The sequence below is a fragment of the Hemiscyllium ocellatum genome, chromosome 48, assembly GCF_020745735.1.
Source record: "Hemiscyllium ocellatum isolate sHemOce1 chromosome 48, sHemOce1.pat.X.cur, whole genome shotgun sequence".
Lineage (NCBI taxonomy): Eukaryota > Metazoa > Chordata > Chondrichthyes > Orectolobiformes > Hemiscylliidae > Hemiscyllium > Hemiscyllium ocellatum.
In genome coordinates, this window is record NC_083448.1 from 12051283 (window position 1) to 12073357 (window position 22075).

Here is a 22075-nt window from a genome sequence, read left to right on the forward strand (position 1 = left end):
AATCTGTGCCCTCTGGTTCAGGACTCACCCATCAGCGGAAACATGCTTCCTGCCTCCAGAGTGTCCAATCCTTTAATAATCTTATACATCTCAATCAGATTCCCTCTCAGCATTCTAAACTCAAGGGTATACAAGCCCAGTCGCTCCAATCTTTCAACGTAAGATAGTCCCACCATTCCGGGAATTGACCACGTGAACCTATGCTGCACTCCCTCAATAGCCAGAATGTCTTTCCTCAAATTTGGAGACCAAAACTGCACATAATATTCCAGGTGCAGTCTCAACAGTGCCCTGTACAGCTGCAGAAGAATCTTTTTGCTTCTATACTTAATTCCTCTTCTTATGAAGGCCAGCATGCTATTAGCTTTCTTCACTGCCTGCAGTGCCTGCATGCTTGCTTTCATTGACTGATGTACGAGAACACCTAGATGTCGTTTGTACTGCCCCTTTACCTAACTTGACTCCATTTAGATAGTAATCTGCCTTCCTGATCTTGCCACCAAAGTGGATAACCATACATTTATCCACATTAAACTGTGTCTGCCATGCATCTGTCCAATCACCTAGTGTGTCCAGGTCACCCTGTAATCTCCTAACATCCTCCTCACATTTCATCCTGCCACCCAGCTTTGTATCATCAGCAAATTTGCTAATATTACTTCTCATACCATCATCTATATCATTAATGTATATTGTAAAAAGCTCCGGTGATCAGCACTGATCCCTGAAGTACCCCACTGGTCACCGCCTGCCATTCCTAAAGGGAGCCATTTATCACTACTCTTTGTTTCCTGTCAGCCAACCAATTTTCAGTCCAAGTCAGTATTTTGCCCCCAGTACGATGCACCCTAATTTTGCTCCCTAACCTCCCATGAGGGACTTTATCAAAGGCTTTCTGAAAGTCCAGGTACACTATATCCACTGGATCTCCCGTGTCCATCTTCAGAGTTACATCCTCCAAAAATTCGAGAAGATTAGCCAAGCATGATTTCTCCTTTATAAACCCATGCTGACTCTGACCTATCCTGCTCCTACTATCCAGATGTGTCGTAATTTCACCCTTTATAATTGACTCCAGCGTCTTTCCTACCACTGAGGTCAGACTAACTGGTCTATAATTCCCTGCTTTCTCTCTCCTTCCTTTCTTAAAAAGTGGGACAACATCAGCCACCCTCCAATCCGCAGGAACTGATCTTGAATCTATAGAACATTGGAAAATGATTACCAATGCATCCACGATTTCTTGAGCCACCTCCTTCAGTACCCTGGAGTGCAGACCATCAGATCCCGGGGACTTATCAGCCTTCAGACCTAACAGTCTCTCCAACACCAATTCCTGACAAATATAAATTCCCTTCAGTTCAGGTCCTTCAGCCACTGTTACCTCAGGGAGATTACTTGTGTCTTCCCCCGTAAACACAGATCTAAAGTATCAATCCAACTCTTCTGCCATTTCTTTGTTCCCCATAATGTATTCACCTGTTTCTGTCTTCAAGGGCCCAATTTTAGTCTTAACCATTTTTTTTCCTTTCACATGCCTAAAAAAGCTTTGACTATCCTCCTGTAGATTTTTGGCCAGTTTACCTTTGTACCTTAATTTTTCTTTGCATATTTCCTTCTTAGTTATCCTCTGTTGTTCTGTCAAAGCTTCCCAGTCCTCCGTTTTCCACTCATCTTTGCTATGTTATACTTTTTATCTTTAGACCTTACATGTTTCTTAACTTCCCTCGTCAGCCACGGCCACCCCTGCCTCCTCTTAAGATCTTTCTTCCTTTTTGGAATGAACCGATTCTGCATCTTCTGCATTATACCCAGAAATACCTGCCATTGTTGCTCCACTGCCATCCCTGCTAGGGTATTGCACCATTGAACTTTGGCCAGCTCCTCCCTCATAGCTCCATAGTTTCCTTTATTCAACTGAAGTATTGTCACTTCCGATTGTACCCTCTCCCTTTCAAATTGCAGATTGAAGCTTATTGTATTATGGTCACTACCTCCTAATGGCTCCTTCACTTCGAGGTCCCTGATCAAATCCAGATTGTTGCACAACACTAGATCTAGAATTGCCTTCTCCCTGGTAGGCTCCAGCACCAGCTGTTCTATGAATCCATCTTGGAAGCACTCCACAAACTCCCTTTCTTGGGGTCCAGTCCCATCCTAATTCTTCCAGTTTACCTGCATGTTGAAATACCCCATAACAACTGTCGTAATATCTTTGCAACAGGCCAATTTCAGCTCCTTATTCAACTTACACCCTACATCCAGACCACTGTTTGGGGGCCTGTAGATAACTCCCATGAGAGTCCTTCTACCCTGAGAATTTCTCAGCTCTATCCATACTGACTCTACATCCCCTGATTCTAGGTCCTCCCGCACAAGGGACTGAATATCATTCCTTACCAACAGGGCCACCCCACCCCCTGTGCCCGCCAGTCTGTCCTTACAATAGCTTGAATACTCATTTCCCAGGCCCTATCCACTGAAGCCACATCTCTGTTATCTCCATAACATCGTAACTGCCAATTTCCAAATGAGCCTCAAGCTCATCCATCTTATTTCTAATGCTTCGTGCATTCATGTATAATATTTTTAATTTGTTTCTGCCCTCACCCTTCCTATCAATCCCTATTTCACTCAACCTTATGGCATGATCCCTTTTTTAGTTTTCTGCTCCATTGACACCATTGTCTTTCTTGACTTCTCTTGTTCTAACTTTCTCTTCAATTTCCTTCTTAAACTTCCAGGTTGTCCCCTCCACACCCCCCCCACCCCCATTTAGTTTAAACGCAGCTGTGTTGCAGTGGCAAACCTGCCTGCCAGAATGCTGGTTCCCCCACCTATTAAGGTGCAACCCGTCCCTCTTGTATATTTTATCCTAACCGCAAAACATACCCCAGTGATCCAAGAATTTAAATCCTTGCTTCCTGCACCAGTTCCCCAGCCACACATTCAAGTCCATTATCTCCCTGTTCCTGGCCTCTCCAGCCCTTCTGGGAAGCACTTCTGTGATGTTTCCTCCAGCATTTATAGTGGTTTGTCTCTGCCACTTCCAGTTGTCAGTTCCAGCTGTCCATTGTAGTGGCCGGTATATTGGGTCCAGATCGATGTGTTTGTTGATAGAATCTGTGGATGAGTGCCATGCCTCTAGGAATTCCCTGGCTGTTCTCTGTTTGGCTTGCCCTATAATAGTAGTGTTGTCCCAGTCGAATTCATGTTGCTTGTCATCTGCGTGCGTGGCTACTAAGGATAGCTGGTCATGTCGTTTCGTGGTTAGTTGGTGTTCATGGATGCAGATCGTTAGCTGTCTTCCTGTTTGTCTTATGTAGTGTTTTGGGCAATCTTTGTATGGGATTTTGTACTCTACATTGGTTTTGCTCATGTTTTGTATGTGGCGCTTAGGCGGTTGGTACAGGATTCCCATTTCCTGGCTTGTCTTAGCGTCTCTCGCCCGTAGGTGTTCAAAGTTTGGGAGAACGATCCGTATCCATGAACACCAACTAGCCACGAAACAACATGACCAGCTATCCTTAGTAGCCACACACGCAGATGACAAGCAACATGAATTTGACTGGGACAACACTACTATTATAGGGCAAGCCAAACAGAGAACAGCCAGGGAATTTCCAGAGGCATGGCACTCATCCACAGATTCTATCAACAAACACATTGACCTGGACCCAATATACCGGCCACTGCAGCGGACAGTTGGAACTGACAACCGGAAGTGGCAGAGACAAACCACTATGAATGCCGGAGGAAACATCATAGAAGCACTTCACAGGAGGCTCCCAAGCACTGAGGATGTCACCTAGACAGTGGACGAAACGTTTGCATAGCAAATTCCCAGCTCGGCGAACAGAACCAGAAACATAGTTTTTGTATGAGATTTAAAATGGAAATACTTAATCATGGGACCAACAGAGTTTCTGATCGGAGTACTTTATGCTTCATTATATCAGTCTGCACTGTTTCATGAGCACCTCCGCCTTTGTGGATACATACCAGAACTAATACAGAAATTGACTGATCCTGAATGATGCAAGCAGGTGTTTTTGTGCTCACCTGTAGGATGTGGGCATCACTGGAATTTATTTTCTGTCCCTGGTTGTCCTTGAGAAGGTAGTGGTGAGCTGCATTCTTGAATTGCTGCAGTCCATGTGCTGTAGGTAGACCCACAATACCATTAGGGAGGGAATTCCAGGGTTGTGACCCAGCAACATTGAAAGAATGGTCATATATTTCCAAGTCAGGATGGCGAGTGGCTTCGAGGAGAACTTGCAGTTGGTGGTGATCCCATATATCTGCTGTCGTCTTTCTCGATGGTAGTGGCCATGGGTTGGAAGGTACTGTCTGAGGACCTTCAGCGAATTTCTGCAGTGTATCCTGTCATCATACACACTGCTGCATTTGAATGTCAGCAGTGAAGGGGATGGATGTCTGTGGATATGGTGCCAATCAAGTGGGCTGCTTTGTACTGGATGGTGTCAGTGCTGGACACATCCAAACAAGCTTTTGTATAAGTTAATTTTCCATACAGAATTATTAAATAATTTAGAATACAACAGTGATGACTAACTGATACACTTCCATTTCTGTAGCTATTTTATGGGAATGTGGATACTGACACTCCAGTTATGAATGAATTTCCAGAAACCGTTGTTGCTCGCTTCATCCGAATTAATCCACAAACCTGGAATGGAAGTCTGTGCATGAGAATGGAGGTACTCGGCTGTCCAGTGTCAGGTAATAATTTTCTCACAGGCAAAGGCAATATCACGTGTGCACTGCAGCATTTTGGCATGTGTGATGCATGTATGTGTTATTCTGATGTGTTCTACAAAACACATATTGTATGGCTGTCTTTACTGCGTGTACTACATATTAAACAGAATACATAGATAAACGTTTACTCTGTACTGTTTTCAAGACAGCTGATATGTGGTTGCTGACCTGATTGCTTTCCAGATTCCTGCATGCATCCTTCTGGAATCAGTGGATTCCGGAGCAGATTACATGCTGCTGGAGAGTTTCAACTGATTGGTGCAATGCTGAGCAGTCTGTGAGACTTGATGCTTGCATTTTGATTTTGTTTGCTGGAACTGGCTGTTGAGTTCTTGAGAAATCTCCTCTTGGTTGCAGTAACTGGCTCCATTTCACTGACAGAAGCCTCAAAGTCATCATTATTCTGATTTTACTGCATGCATAGATTAAGTGCAGAGTGAGATGGTGTTGCACAAATGATCCCACTTTTGATGCCACACTCTGGCCTCGTGCATTGTTTTCTGAAGATATCATAATGAAGAAATTGAGGAACTACTGAGTATAGCCTCTTGAAGACAAAGATAGGAACCATCACAAGTATAAGAACAAAGCAAGGACAACAGTTGCAAGCCAAAGAAAGGCTGAACAACTCACAGTTCAATAACCTCTGAGAACAGCTCACAATTCAGCTGCTTCACAGGAATATTGTGCATCTGCTGGCATGACAGAAAACAGCAAGTTTGCTCTCTTGATCAGCAGCGACTCTGTTGGATCAGTCACATCAACCAAAAAGGATGACGGCCATGAACTCAAAGAGCCAATCAACACAAGACCAAGAGATTACCCTTATCCACAATACAGGGATTTTGCAAGGGAAATCTCAAATTAACAGCGATCCAAGTTGGTGCATGGGAAGTTGAACTGGCTGGAGAGCCTGGAGATAAGTAGTCAAGAAGGCAAAAGCAGAGGACAAAAGAAATGAACAGATGGCAGCAAAGAAAGCCAGCAGGAAGGAATAAAAATCAATGAGGAGAAAGTGAGGATTGCAGATGCTGGAGGGCTCCTGATGAAGGGCTCTTGCCTGAAACATCTATTCTCCTGCTCCTTGGATACTGCCTGACCTGCTGTGCTTTTCCAGCACCACAATCTCAAGAGGAATGAAAAATCAGTCAACCTCAAGCTAGTTTTATCAACTGTGAAGAAGGGACTGCCACTCATAAATTGGCATCACAACAAAAGTGCTCAATCCACAAATGACACACTGCCTGGGCACAGCCATTGTTTCTCAAAATAGATGGATGCCCAAGTTCAGTCACTATCCTGGAAAATTTGAATGATAAACATGTTAATGTTAATTCTGTGAGCTGTACGAGTCATCTGGAAGTGCTGGTGTCAGCAGTTAATAATTTACATTGAATTGAAGCTTGAAATGCGAGACTCTGGCAAATGCACATTTATTATGAAAGTAAGCTTTTATCTTTCAAAGTGTTCCAACCCAGTCACTGTACTGCTAGTTTAGACTCTCCAAATGATCTGTCTCCATATCCACACGGATCTTGATCAGGATACGAGGGAGAACAAAATGAATTAGTATGCAGTTGGGGTTAGGTGAGCAACATCTAACCCGGTGCATAAATGCCCACATAGACCCAGATGGAACAATGGGCCTGTTTCTGTGCAACAGATCTGAAGTTGATGTCTCTGTTTCAGTCGCAATTCCAAGATCACAGGAAAACAGCCTTGACTGAATTATTTGTGAGCTGGCTGCCTGCAGTAAGCGATCGTAAGTCCAGAAGATGGCAGAGCAAAAGTAGGAAATTTGGTCTTTTGATTCTGCTCCATCACTCGATTTCATGGCTGACAACAGATAGATTCAATTTCACTATCCCACCTTTCCCCAGAAGTCTTTATTCCCTTATAGATGAAAAAGCTATCTATTGCAACCCTGAATATAGTTAACAACCCAGTCTCAATAGATCCGTGGTAAAGATTCCCAAGACTCACTAACCTCTGAGAAAGGTCATTATCCTTATCTCTGTCTGAAATGGTGACTGCTCACTCAGAGATTATGCCCTCTAGCCCGAGGTAGTCCCACAAGGGTAAATAGTTCATTGCAACGACCTTGTCAAGACCCCTAAGAATGTTGTATGTTTCAATAAGGTCTCCTCCCAACTTCAAAGAGTACAAACTCAACTCGATTACTTTTTCTCTTGTGATAACTGTTATGTTTATTTTTATCCCTCCTTTTGCCCCTTGATTATTGGGGATGGAATGATTGTCTGCTACCATGAAGACCAAGGGCCATTTCCTGGTTTCTCATTAATATTTTCTCAGCCTCATTCTCTCAGGGGTCTATTGATTTCAGCTCTCTCATTTTCATTTATTTTTACAAGCTTTTCCTCTGTTGTTATTTTACTGGCCAGTTTGCCCTCATGAGTGCTTTATGGCAGAGGTCATATAATTACAGTAAGCTACGAAGCAGGTTTGTCCAATTCCCATTCAAACATCGCTCCTTTCAAACCAAAGAAAACAAACTGGAACTTAATCAAGTTAGACCTCAAATTTACCTGGACCGTCTCAGACTCCTCCCTCCCCTTCCTAGACCTCTCCATTTCTATCTCGGGCGACTGAATCAACGGGCATTTACTAGAAACCGACCGACTCCCACAGCTCCCTAGACTACACCTCTTCCCACCCTACCCCCTGTAAAAACGCCATCCCATATTCCCAATTCCTTCGTCTCCGCCACTTCTATTTGGATGCTGCCTGACCTGCTGTGAGGACCAGGCGGACCAGTTTCAATACCGAACAACCCGGATGGCCTCCTTCTTCAAAAACCGCAATTTCCCCCCAGACATGGTTGACGATGTTCTCCACTGCATCTCCACCACTTCCCATTCCTCCGCCCTTGAGCCCCGCCCCTCCAATTGCCACCAGGACAGAACCCTAATTGGTCCTCACCTACCACCCCACCAACCTCCATATACATTGTATCATCCGTCATCATTTCTGCCACCTCCAAACGGACCCCACCACCAGGGATATATTTCCCTCCCCTCCCCTATCAGCATTCTGAAAAGTCCACTCCCTCGTCAGGTCCACACCCCCCACCAACTCAACCTCCACTCCCAGCCCCTTCCCCTTCAACCGCAAGAAATGCAAAACTTGCGCCCACACCTCCCCCCTTACTTCCCTCCAAGGCCCCCATATGGGATTCTTCCATATCCGCCGCATTCACCTGCACCTCCACACACATCATTTACTGCATTCGCTGCACCCCATGTGGCCTCCTCTATACGGGGGAGACAGGCCGCCTACTTGCGAAACGGTTCAGAGAACACCTGGGACACCCAGACCAACCAACCCAACCACCCCATGGCTCAACACTACAACTCCCCCTCCACCAAGGACATGCAGGTCCTTGGACTCCTCCAGCGCCAGACCATAGCAACACTACAGCTGGAGGAAGAGCGCCTCATCTTCTGCCTAGGAACCCTCCAACCACAAGGGATAAACTCAAGATTTATCCAGTTTCCTCTTTTCCCCTCCCCCACACCTTATCTCAGTCCCAACCCTCGAACTCAGCACCACCTTCCTAACCTGCAATCTTCTTCCTGACCTCTCCGCGCCCACCCCCACTCTAGCCAATTACCCTCACCTTAACCTCCTTCCACCTATCGCATTTCCAACACCCCTCCCCCAAGTCCCTCCTCCCTACCTTTTATCTTAGCCTGCTTGGCACTCTTTCCTCATTCCTGAAGAAGGGCTCACGCCTGAAACTTCGATTCTCCTGCTCCTTGGATACTGCCTGACCTGCTGCGCTTTTCCAACAACACATTTTAAATCAGTTACTCAAGTTACCCAATACGGAAACAATTATATTTGTGCATTAGCAAAACTATTCCTTATTCCATTGTCTTTTATTCGTCACCTTACTCATGTATCATGCATGCAGGTTGTCAGTTTTTCCTCCAGCATCTGCTGGTAGGAATTATATACTCTGTAAATCTGTTTCAAAATATTCTTAGTTCATTGTTCTGATATACACTATTGTCTTGGACAATCTCTTTCCTTGAGATACATTACCTGTGTGTAGCAATGCAATTCTTTTCTGCATATTTGACTGTGGCATCAAGTTTCATTTTTGTGTTGAAGGTCAGACCTTTTCTGTATCATTGTGTTCATTTGTTCGTGACTTAGAAAAAAAATGAAGACTTTTTGCCATATTTAGAATTATTCGTCCAAGTTCTCAATTTGCTTCTGGCGAGATGTGTGACTTTCTGAGACGCATCTGAAATTCCAGATCATAGAATCCCTAAAGTATGGAAACAGGTCATTCGGCCCAACAAGTACACACCAACCGTCCAAAGAGTAACCCACCCATACTCATCCCCTTAGGCTATTACTTTACATTTACCCCTGTCTAATGCACCTAACCTACGCATCTCTGACACTTCAGGCAATCTCACCTGCACATCTTTGAATTGTGGGAGGAAATTGGAGAACCCGGAGGAAACCCACTCTTCAGTCCTAGGTATCTTTTCATTGCAAAGGGCTTTCAGACTAATATGACCTTTCAGGGTAAGAATCATTCCATCACAGAGCCTCTACTCAGGTCCATGAAGCTCATAATGTTGAAGTAAACATCAGTATATGACTGGGGTTTTGTATTTGTTTGATGCTGTCATTCTGCTGTCTTCATTGTAATAGTTTATAGCTATTTTCCACCTTTAGAATTAATTTGCCAACCTGTTCAATAGATTGAAATGTGCCAATCTTTGCTTGACATCTCTTCCGTACTTAGACCGGATTTGTCAGTCCATCTGTCCAACATCTCAAAATCAGCTATCACGGTTGGCTTTATGAATTTTCTTCTTCCAAGCTAAACATTTGTGAGCAAAGTGTTTAACTTCTGAAAATAAAAAATACTGTTTTGTCTCTGCTGGACCTGCTTTGTCTAGGTTTTGAACTATGACCTCTGCAATTTGTATTTCCACTTTGAACTTTCTACTGTCCACTTTGTGGAAACTTGTTTTTCACCATACTATTGCACTTGAATATTGAAGCTATGTTTCAAAATAGTGCAGAGTTGTGGGCCGCTATCCTTATTGTAGACAAACTGACCAGTTCTCCCAGGTGTTGTGTAGCTGTTGACTTTAAAAACTCAAAGATCATGTGAGTTTATAACTTCTTTGAGTCAAATTCTGTTCCCTCAACAGCCACGCGTTACTGTTCCTCGGATGGCGACTGAACTGCTATGCTCTTCCACCACCACTCAGCCAGAGCCACGCTATCATAGTCAGGCCTTAAAAGTATGAGATAATTCTATCCTTGAGGAGATCATACTTTAGCTGCCTGCTTTCACATGATTCTGCAAGCTGTATTCATGTAGTCAATAAGCTCTTTTACACTTGAATGTTGAATACATACTGTTTAAATGTTAGATTCAAATTTGGTTTAAAGCATGCATTCAAGTTTTTCACTGCTTCTACCATCTTTTCTTTTCTTCAGAGAAATTTCAGATGAAATATGCTTCATCGCTTTCATTTATGCACTTGCAATTTCAACTGGCATCAAGAGGAAAATTTGTCACCATTGTGTTTTACTCAGCTTTCAGCTGGAGGTGTTTTCTTGATTCATTTTGTGGGGCTTCTTTCAACAGCTCTGAACGTTAACATGTTCTTAAGTAGCTCTGCTTGTGTACAGTTTGTTTAGGGTCAATGTCAGCTCTACCCTAACACCACGTTACAAGCTTACAGAACAACAGTCTTGTTTGTACTGTGGCGTCAGTCAACAGTTTGTTCGACAGCTGCCTGCATAAGTGTCTCATGGCAGAGATCACATGACTACAGCAAGCCAGAAAGCATATCAGTCCAATTTTCATCTGAAGAGCAACCTCTTGAGGAATGTACTGCATTTGAACACACTTCTTTTAATCTCATCCTTGTATCTTCCAGTGTTAATTTCCCACCTTTTCCCCACATTACAAATGTCCCAACCAACACAACAACTTCCTCCATTTTGCTGCTCAGTATATTTTTGAAATGTTGTAAATCAGATTTGGTTATACAAATTGCAGTTATTATTGCACAACTGAAAACTATAAAACTTGCTCTGCCTCTCTCCCAGATTCCAATCAATATGAACCCAATGAACTGAGTCCCGAAGAAGGTCTTGATTTCAGGCATCATAACTACAAGGATATGCGACAGGTATGGCCAGTGCACTTGGTAGCAGATCAGGGCACGTTCAGTTGTACTGTAGTTCATAGACAACAGCAGCTCAGTTTGAACAGTGAATTTCAGTTTCAAGCGAAGCATTTAAAACAAACCATTCTACTTCTTGCTTACATGCATTACCAGATAACTGTCCAAATATTGAATTGTTTGTGTCCTCTATTTGCTTCCTGCTTTCCTCCTCAGTTTTCTCTACTCCTTAATTTGGTATTGCCAGCAAGTGTTCACAAGAATTCCTGCATGACTCTGCTTAATCATTTAAACATTGCAGATAAACCGTGTTGGACAGTATATGCGCTCCTTTGGAGAGAAACAAAAGTGTTCACCAGATCACAGTGGCATATTTTGAACAGGTCAAGTAATATTAGTGATTAGGGAAATGTAAAGGCATTTTATATGTTTTTAAGAGCAAGTCAAAACCATCAGGATACTTCCAGGTGATCGAGTAGTCTTACAGTACAATTTGATTTGGTGCACATCACACTACAGGTGACCCCAATGCATGATACACACTGCCTCTCGCATACACACGCACACATTCCTACAGACTCATACACTGACGTGGACCCTCATACACAAGCTCTCACTCAAACGCTGACACATATACACCCTCTCACAGACTTCTACCTTTACATTCACATTCTCACACACACCCACAGACATTCACTCATGCCCCCCACCACACACACACACACACACACACACACAGGTGCACAAACATATATAAAAGTTTGTGGGATGAATTTGTACTTACTGAAGTACATTTTATTTTGCTCAAAAACTGCATGAATCCATGTAAGATTCTGTAATCCCCTCCTTTAGAAATAGAATCAGTCTGAACATTGGGGCACAGACAGTCTCACACAGGGCACCTCCCACTTTCAGTGCATAATCTGAGCTGACATAGCACCTATTGTTTAAGTTAACTTGAGAATGTAACTTTTAAAAAAAGTTCTGGGATTTACATATGAAAGAACTGATACGAACATGCTGATTCTAAAAGATGAGAGATGTAACAGAGACAATCCAGGTCTTTTCCGATATATAATTTTAGTTGCATAACATGGTAAACTTTTGCTACAAATTCTGTGTCTTGTGCTCTTATACTCCTATACTCCTATACTCCACAAGCACCTGCACTCCAAAATCTACCAAATAAAGCTGCTGGCTTACAATGTAGTGTTGTGTGATTTTTAACTTGGTACTATTTGAGATATTATGGTCAAGGAAACATTACTGATATAATGTAGCATAATTTGGTAATGTCATATTAGATGTTTATCTTCTGGTTTTTGTTTGATAGTTTTCCAAAGTCACTGGAAATTTGATGCTGTGAGATCTTCTCTTGTTCTTTACTTAGTCATGGGATAAAATAAGTCAGGCAGGCACAATACAGAATGCTGTTTGATGAAAACTGAGCTAAGAATTGTGAATTTTTGTTCCACTCATCCTCCAACTTTGACATTGATCCCCGCTTTTCATGCTTAATTATTTAATCAGTGAAAATATTTAACACTTGAATTGTCTCTTAGCTGATGAAGATTGTGAATGAACAATGCCCAAATATTACGAAGATTTACAACATTGGGAGAAGCTCCCAAGGACTGAAGATCTATGCCATGGAATTATCAGATAATCCAGGAGAGCATGAACCTGGTAATTTTCCTCAGTATGCCTACTATAAGTTAAATGGGTGTAAACTGGGCAAGGAACCACTTAGACTTTTTAGTGTGATGAATATCAAACAAAATTCTTCCAAATATTTACTGTTCAATTCACAAAGAGTAGCCATTTGAGAAGAAAGCAGTAAATTACTTAAACAGGAAAAAATTGCAAAATTCTGTAATATAGAGGGATCTGGATCTCGTGGCATGTAAATCTCAAAAGACTAGCATGCAGACACAGCAAATGATGAAGGAAAAAAAGGATTGTTATTTGGTTGAATAGAAAAGTAGGAAAGTTTTGCTCCAGTTGCACAGGGTGTTGATGAAGAAAGATCTGACAAACTCTTCAGTCTTGGTTTTTTACCATGAGAAAGGATATATTTTCAGAGAAAATCCACTTGACTGATTGAGGATGAATGGGTTATTTTGTGAGGAACAGTTGGGCAGATTTGGCCCGTTATCATTTGCAGTTAGGAAAACGTGAGGTGATCTTACTGATGGGATTTGAGAGCGTGCACGGATGCTCAGATGATTTTCCACTGGGAGAGACACAATAACTAAGGTACAACATTTAAAAATAAGGGAGCTTGAGTTAAGGGAGAGCCAAGGAGGATATCTTTCTCTGAGGATCAATGTCTTTGGAACTCTAACACAGACTGCAATGCAGGTCAGCTCATAGAGTATTTGTTTGGCTGAGTTCAGTAGATGTTTGAACAGGATTAAATTGGATTTGATTCCCTTCAGTATGAAAACAGGCCCTTCAGCCCAACAAGTCCACACCAACCCTCCAAAGAGTAGCCCACCCAGACCCATTCCCCCACCCTATACCCCTGACTTATGTGCCTAACACTATGGACAATTTAGCAAGGCCAATTCACCTGACCTGCATATCTTTGGACTGCAGGAGGAAACCGGAGTACCCGGAGGAAACCCACTCGGGCAGGGGGACAATGTGCAAACTCCACACAGACAGTTGCCTGATGTGGGAGTCAAACCCAGGTCCCTGGTGCTGTGAGGAAGCAGCGCTAACCACGGAGTCCCCATGCCGCCCCATTGAGGGGAAAATGGAGTCAGATGGCACAAAAAGATCAGCTATGATGTTAACAAATGACACAGCGGATTCGAGGGGGCAACTGTTCTATTCTTCTTAATAATTTGTATGTTTGTGTGTTTATTCTTTTGGAACTACTGTCTGGCAACTATTTTCACCACAGTCAAAGGAGGAGTGAAAAGAATTGCATGCAGGATTATTTTGGAAGACTGAAATTATTCTGGCTTATTTCCTCTGGAATTAACACTGTATTAGTGTTCACACTTGATAAATTAATGTTTTGCAGGGGAGCCTGAATTTCATTACACAGCTGGGATGCATGGGAATGAAGCATTAGGCCGGGAGTTACTACTGCTACTAATGCAATTCCTGTGTAAGGAATACATCTATGGAAATCCCCGGATCACACGTATAATCGATAGCACAAGGATACACCTTGTACCCTCTCTCAATCCAGATGGTTATGAACTGGCTAATGAAATAGTAAGCAACTGACTGGAAATAACTGGTTAATAGTTCTACATGGGAGGACCAGACAATTGTACTATTGATTGCGACTTCAGGTCTGGTATGGTCGAAGTTGAATGTTGTATTTCTCAGTCAATGTACAGCTTCAGACAGGGGTGTCATGTTATTTCCATGACTTCATGAGTAAAATTACAAACTAGCATCAATTTGTTGCAGTTTTTAATGAAATTGGATTGGCAGTATCCAAAATTGTGAATTAAATAAAGACTTAGATGCAAACCCATTCATGATGAGTCTCTTAAGATTAAAAAAGAAAACAGAAAATAAATTTCTTTACTTATGCCGCAGGGGTCAGAACTCAGCAGCTGGGCACTGGGACACTGGACAGAAGAAGGACATGACCTCAGTGACAACTTTCCAGACCTCACCTCAATGATGTGGGGCGCAAAAGACCAAACAAGAGGTGCTCGAAAAGCCATCACTCAGCACCTTCCAATACCAGAAGAATACCAAGCAGAAGAAAGCGCGGTGAGCAAGCAGCAGATATGCAGCATTTTTGTCGGAAGGGTTCAGGAGTTGATTCATCTGCATGCTCTTTGTTTAGTCAACAACTCCGATGAAATAAATGGGGCAAGAAATATCTGAAATAGTCAGGCTGGGTGCAGAAAATAATGGTTTGACCTAGATGAACTCAAGGAGTGAAGGGAGACTTTCATACTAAAGTCCTGCAGATACTGTATATCTCTCAGTAAAGAGATCAGAAGTATTCAGCCAATCAGGTGATACCTACAGGAAAGGTAACAGACTTAATGATTTACCACATATACTCACATTTAGGTCTTTAAAAGACTTTTTTAAAAGCTGAAAATAGGGAGTCGACTGAGACACAAGGTATTGTTTTCAAGGGAATGAAATTCATGCTTGACAGGAGTCAAAAAATGGACAAGAGTCAGATATCTGTACAAAACAACAAACAAAAGGAGAAAGAATTATGGCCCTTATTGAATATTGATCTACAGAGTAACTGCCTCCATTCTGCCCACCACGGTGGAACGGTACTGTCGTACCATATTCCAGTTATCAGTAAAGTTAGTAGGCAGACCAGCAGGAACTGGGATATTTGCATGCACAGGTCAAATATATGGAAGTAAATATTACGTAAATAAATATATACAGTATATATTTACAGTTTCTATAGTTATCAACATTCAATTTAACGATTTGAAAATCATGTTGTGCAGATATATACTGGTGCACGTGACATGTGATGATGCAGGTATAGCATTTGAATCAAAAAATGTGCAAATCATGCCCTTGAAGGCTCTATATGGGGTCAGGAAGAGAGCCCTGAAAACTAGAGTTGATTTATCCACAAGATACATCAAAAATACCAGATGTTTTGACCAAATTAAGAGGTCAACTTATACACAATATCAACCTATACATGAGTATATACGGTACTTATTCCCACTTGGCTTGCAACAAGTATGTTATGTCATTTTCCCAGTTTTTCTGCTTGCTTCATATCTGCTCTGAGCATACCACAGACTACACACACCAGTATGTCCTTCCTCCTCAAATTGGATGCCCTCAATTGTATTTATTCTACTTCCCTTCTGGTCTCACCTTTCTTATCCCACGCAGCAACACAAAAGAATTTCTCTTCCATAAGAATTGTCCTCACCTCCAGCCATGAATTTTGACATTGAAATATCGTCTGTTAATTGCACAAGCTCCCCTTTCAGTATTCAATTCACCATCAAGTTTGGCAATTTCAGTTTATGACCACTCCTTTGGTTATTTTCAAACAGCAGGTCTGCAGGTGCCATTTACACCCGACAGGATTTATCTTGTGTTTCTTTAAGTGCCCACAATCACTTCTTTTTGTCTTGCCTGGTTTCCCAGTTGAAAATAAAAGGAAATTCCGAGACTCTCATGCCCGAATATCCTAACGTCTTTGCAACAGAACTTCCCAGACACAAACTGGCCTGAGCAGTCACTCACATGCCCACCAGAACTCTGCAAAACATTTCATGTGATAACGATGGTCATTTTCACATGAAGGAAAAATGAACCCAGTTGTCATTGAACAACTCCTGCATTTCACCCCATCACATACCTTTCATTCAGTTCAGTTCCAATGATCTCAGGGTCCCATGGTGTAATGGTGAGCACTCTGGACTCTGAATCCAGCAATCCGAGTTCAAAAAATCTCGGGGGAGCCTTCTTGTAGGCGGCACGGTGGCACAGTGGTTAGCACTGCTGCCTCTCAGCGCCTGAGACCCGGGTTCAATTCCCGCCTCAGGTGACTGACTGTGTGGAGTTTGCACGTTCTCCCAGCGTCTACGTGGGTTTCCTCCGGGTGCTCCGGTTTCCTCCCACAGTCCAAAGATGTGCGGGTCAGGTGAATTGGCCATGCTAAATTGCCCGTAGTGTTAGGTAAAGGGTAAATGTAGGGGTATGGGTTGGTTGTGCTTTGGCGGGGCGTCGTGGACTTGTTGGGCTGAAGGGCGTGTTTCCACACTAAATAATCTAATGCTTTACTAGCCTCTATACTTTCTTAAAATCTGACATTTCGAATGTTATTCAATCCTGGGAAAATATCATCAATGTGTGTGCATCAATTGCTCTTACTTTGCATGGACCTACTGAGTATTTCCAACATATAGTATTCTGTATATATCTTGAGGTATCTGTGTAAATCTTGAGGTAATCTCAGAGTGGGAGAATGTGAGGACTGCAGATGCTGGAGATCAGAGCTGAAAATGTGTTGCTGGAAAAGCGCAGGTCAGTCAGCATCCAGGATTCCTGAAGAAGAGCTCATGCCCGAAACATTGATTCTCCGTAATCTGAGAGTGACTGACATCAATAATGAGATGAGAAAAGACATCCTCTTGAATTGATGTCAGGAGACTGTCAACAAATAGGTTAACTGTGAAACAAAAATTTAGTTTCACACTGTTACAGCACAAATTTTAGAATCAATCTTGACAATTAGTCTTTTTTTCAGGTTGCGGTGGAAACACGTGCTATCATAACATGGTTAGAAAAAACCCCTTTTGTCCTTGGCGCCAATTTCCTTGGAGGGGAACAAGTGGTGACTTTCCCATTCAACCTGGGCAAACCTCAAGAGGAGGAGGAGGAGGAGGAGGAAGATGTGAGGCGAAGGCTACAGAGCAGAGACGATTATGAGGAAGATGAAGGCGAAAAGATACGTTACATGGAAACACCAGATGATGCAATATTCCAATGGCTAGCTATTTCTTATGCTTCTGCACATCTTACTATGACAGAAACATATCGAGGCAAATGTCACACAGATGATTTTACCAATGGCTTTGGAATCATCAATGGGGGTGCATGGCACTCAGCTGTTGGCAGTAAGTATGAATGATAGCACAATGCACCATTCAGGAATATAGTCTACAATATCATAGAGGCAGAGATGTGGAATTTAAGCACAAATGAGCTGTAAGCACTGGTCTGTGAAGATTCCTTTACCAGAGAATCAAGAGGGTATACCTTGAATAAACAGGAAGAATATGCAAATATGATTTATTGCATGTAAATTAAGTTGCACTGACAGCAAAACTGCTTCTAACACAAATCACTATTCTCAAAGCAGCACATAAACTTACTTACAATCGTATCCATATCATATTGCCAATATGAAATTGTAATTCTTAGCCAGAATTGTCAAACCTACAGGCTCCTGAAAGCATGTGAGTTGCTAATTGATCATTAGGAGGGATGGATGTCGCCAGGATTTGCACTGCTGTTTGAGAAACTGAAACTTAAGTGGCATAAAGATGTTGCCCTCTCTGTCATATGCCTGAGATCGCAAAGAGAAAAACATACTCCAGTAAAATAAGGTGACTGAATTTTTACAAAATAGTTAAGCATCATTTCTAAAACACATTCAGGTGGGGGCCTATGGAAAGGAAGTTTCTTAATTTCACATTATTTATTGAAACAAAGTATATTTTAAAATTTACAAAATTAATATTTGATAAAAATTTGGAAAAGCTAATGAAATTTTCTAAGAGTTGAATATTTCTTGGACCTTACGTTCATGTGCCAAAGGAAGAATGCAATACATGTGATAAATAGCACTTGTCTTTGCCATTACGTCTAGCAGCTTTAGAATCACTGTATTGTACATTTATAATGCGCCAACGCAAGTCAATGGCAAGTCCAACCCAGGGCTTTACTCCAAAACACTTTACTACGCAGGACTTTATGATCTGAGAGGCTTTTTAGATCTCTTGTTAAACCAAGATCCCAAACGTTTATTTCGGTGAACACAGAATATTGTATTGCATGATTTTGAAGAACAGTAGGTAATTACTTCTGATATCCTGATCAATGTATCCCTCAACCAAATCCTTCATTTGGTGTGGGCAAACAATGAGCTACATTTCATGAAATACAGCAGTGACTGCACAGTCAAGCGCTTTCTCAAATCTGATCATCATGAACAACACATTGCTGCAGAATTATACATTTTCGGTTGTACATTGTTTTTACCTACTTTGAACTATGACTGCAGATGCTGGAAACCAGATTCTGCATTAGTGGTGCTGGAAAAGCACAGCAGTTCAGGTAGCATCCGAGGAGCAGTAAAAGCAACGTTTTGGGCAAAAGCCCTTCATCAAGAATACAGGCAGAGTGCCTGAAGGATGGATTTTTATCTCTCCGCCCTTCAGGCACTCTGCCTGTATTCCTGATGAAGGGCTTTTGCCTGAACTATGCACAGTACTGCACAAGTGACCTCACCATTCCATACAACCTCAACATGACATCTGAGCACGCTCTATGCCTTCTTCACCACCCTGCCTACATGTGATACAACTTGCAAAGAACTATCTACCTGAACCCATAGGTCTCTGTTCAACAACACTCACCAAGGCCCTATCATGAACCACATAAGCCCTACCTTTGATTGTTTAACCAAAATGCAATACCTAAGATTTATCCAAATTAAACTTCATCTGCCACTCATTAGCCCATTGATCAAGATCTCTTTGTAACCTTAGGTAACCTTCTTCACAGAACACAACATTGATGAGAGAACATTGTGTATAAATTATAAAAGGCCATTTTATGTATCCATTGCTCGAGGAATATTTACTGAGGCAGGTTAAACAGAATGATTTTAAAAAAAACCTTAAGAGCGCAACTATTTCAGGATTTAGCAGTACTGGAGAATAAAGACCCAGAAGTTATGCTGCAATTACACAAAGCCTCGCTGGACCCCACTTAGAGTACTGTGAGCAGATGTGGGCACCACACCACAGTAAAGGTACATTGTCCTTGGAGGAAATACAATGTAGGGGTTTACAAGAATGATAGATCATATAAATTAAGCCTATTTTCTGAAAACTTTTGAGCATTGAATGGGACTTGATGGAAATCTTCAAGATGTTAGTTCCAAAAGATAGGGTATATAAAGATTATTGATTTCCAATGGATGGAGATTGTCAAACATGGGAGCACAGTCTAAGGTTTACGCCCAGACCATTCAAGAGCGATGTTAGGAAGCACTTTCATACACCATGGTGGGGTAGTGTGTTTGGAATTCTCTTCCACAAATGTCAGTTGATGCCAGATCAGTTGTTGATTTTAAATCTGAAGTATAGAAACTTTTGTTTAGTAAAGGTATTCAGATATGGGCCAAAGGCAGCGAAATGGTTTGAATGGTTCCCATATCCCTAATGTTGTAGATGACGGTTCCTTGAAGAATACATCATGACAGATTCCAGAGGTCATAGATGGTAGCTGCTCCTTATTGGAGCTTACGTATGAGTGATTAGGTGGCTATGTTTTTAAAAAGAGGTTGGTTCGCGAGTGCTTGTAGTTCAGTGTTATTTTCCTGACATCTGGGCCAGAGACATGGGTTCAACTGGTACCTGCTCAAGAAATATGTCATAACAGGTTGATTAAAAAATCTGCAATATTGTTTCTGCAGTCATGTGAAGTCAGAGCCCACAGGGAGTGGGGACATATGCCACCACTGTTCAAAAGTACTTAGTTGGGTCTGTGTTAATTGGGTTGTGGGTGTTTTGAACTAAGTAAAAGGGAGCAGATAGGAGTTGGTATCAATCATAAAAAGCCAATAATCACATGTAACACAGACAACTGCTTCAATCAATGGATTATGAGTAATATATATTAAAAAAATCAGTATGTGATCATGTTGAAACAGTCACAAGAAAGCTGAACAGGGTCAGTGTTGAAAGGATACTTCCAATTGCAGAGGAGACAAGAATTTGCAGGCTATTTCAAAGTAAGGGACCTCCCATTGAAGAATAACATGAGCAAGAATTTGTCTGTCAGCCAACCTTTAATCTTTGAAATCCTTGACCTCAGAAGAATAGAAGCTAGGTCACTGAATATACTGAAGACTTCTTTCGACAGATTTTCAATCAACACGATTATCAAGGGTTTTACAGAAGGTAGGGAGGAAGGTGGAGTGAAAACCCCAGTCAGATTTGCCTTTGTCTTATTGACTGGTCCAACTGGGATTTCATATGTTATTCCATTTAAGAATGTTGTCTGGTCAGTGAGTTTGTGAAAAGATTTAATGTTTCTGGACAAATAAATATCTTGAAAAAAGGTATGTTTAAGTGAGAGTGCTCTTACATGATGTCTTCTCATCCACAGCCATGAATGATTTCACCTATCTGCACACAAACTGTTTCCAGCTCTCCATTTATGTCGGGTGTGATAAATTCCCTCACGAGAGTCAATTGGCAAAGGAATGGGAGAACAACCAGGAGGCACTGCTCTTTTTTATGGAACAGGTATTGAAGGAACACACAAACTGCATGATTACGAAGACTAATATTTACCTCCAAAGTCATGAATAAAAAATGGCCACTCATTGAGGGCAGCAAGCAGCATCTGTGGAAAATAAAGGGAACATAGAATGATTGAAAGTTTGGGTCACTCACCAAAAAAAGAGAAAACGAGGAAGAGAATTTTCAGAAGGATAAAAATATCTAATGTAAAATTCAATCGTAGTTTTGGAAATCAAAGAATTAATAAGATGGTTGTTTGGAGGCATTCATGCCTAATTAAAATTAAAGGACAAAGTGGAAACTGCAATTACCAGAAAAACAAGCCACAACTTAAATATGCACAAACTAATTTATTATTGAGAATTATTATATTCTCCAAGCAATATTCTTTTATGTGTAAGAAAACAACTGGAGCATTAAAAAGGCTCAAGTTCTGATTCAGAAGGCAATGAGCACAAGCAAAATTTTTAAATGCCCCAATAATACAGCATGGGTTATTTACTGGCTTTATCTTGTGAATAAATTATAAGAAAAACATTCCTGGTTTTCAAAATGTTGTTGCCAAATATTTTGAAGACAAGGATCTTTTGCTCATATTATTTCATTTCAGGTCCATCGTGGCATCAAAGGATTTGTTCGAGACTTGGAAGGAAATGCAATTGCAAATGCAACAGTGTCAACAGAAGGGATAAACCATGACGTACTAACAGGTAATACAATCCCATCTGCAGAATTGCAACTGATGCAATTTATCTGCACCTCTTATGTTTGCCAAAATAAAGAAAAAGGCTCACTGCATCAGAAGAATAGGGACAATTCATAAATGTTGAGAAAGTGCTACTAGACTTAAACTTGAGAAGCATGTTGGAGGTAAGGAAGAATAAGGCAGTTAAGATCTTAGAGAAGACTAAGTTGCAGTAGAAGACAAAATTGCCCATTGTATCAAGTAGTCCTGCAGTCAGTGACTCGGTGTTGCATACGTTCAGACAATCTCTGACACTTGTGTTTGAATGGAGATGTAGATTAAAAGTGAGGCAGATTGATTAATTTGAGGTTCAGGTGGAGGTTCAAGAGTTGGGGCCAAAACATAGATAA

General features: G+C 41.6%; 1 protein-coding gene across 1 annotated transcript in view; it reads left to right on the top strand.

Moving 5' to 3' along the window:
• The window catches only part of aebp1b (AE binding protein 1b), a 73960-nt gene that overhangs the window by 48403 nt on the left and 3482 nt on the right, over positions 1-22075 (top strand). The window contains exons 12-19 of the mRNA XM_060856726.1: positions 4599-4743; positions 10891-10973; positions 12530-12653; positions 13999-14195; positions 14529-14708; positions 17191-17560; positions 20844-20983; positions 21591-21690. Of these exons, the coding sequence (XP_060712709.1) occupies positions 4599-4743; positions 10891-10973; positions 12530-12653; positions 13999-14195; positions 14529-14708; positions 17191-17560; positions 20844-20983; positions 21591-21690 (1339 nt within the window). The remainder of the gene's footprint in view (positions 1-4598; positions 4744-10890; positions 10974-12529; positions 12654-13998; positions 14196-14528; positions 14709-17190; positions 17561-20843; positions 20984-21590; positions 21691-22075) is intronic.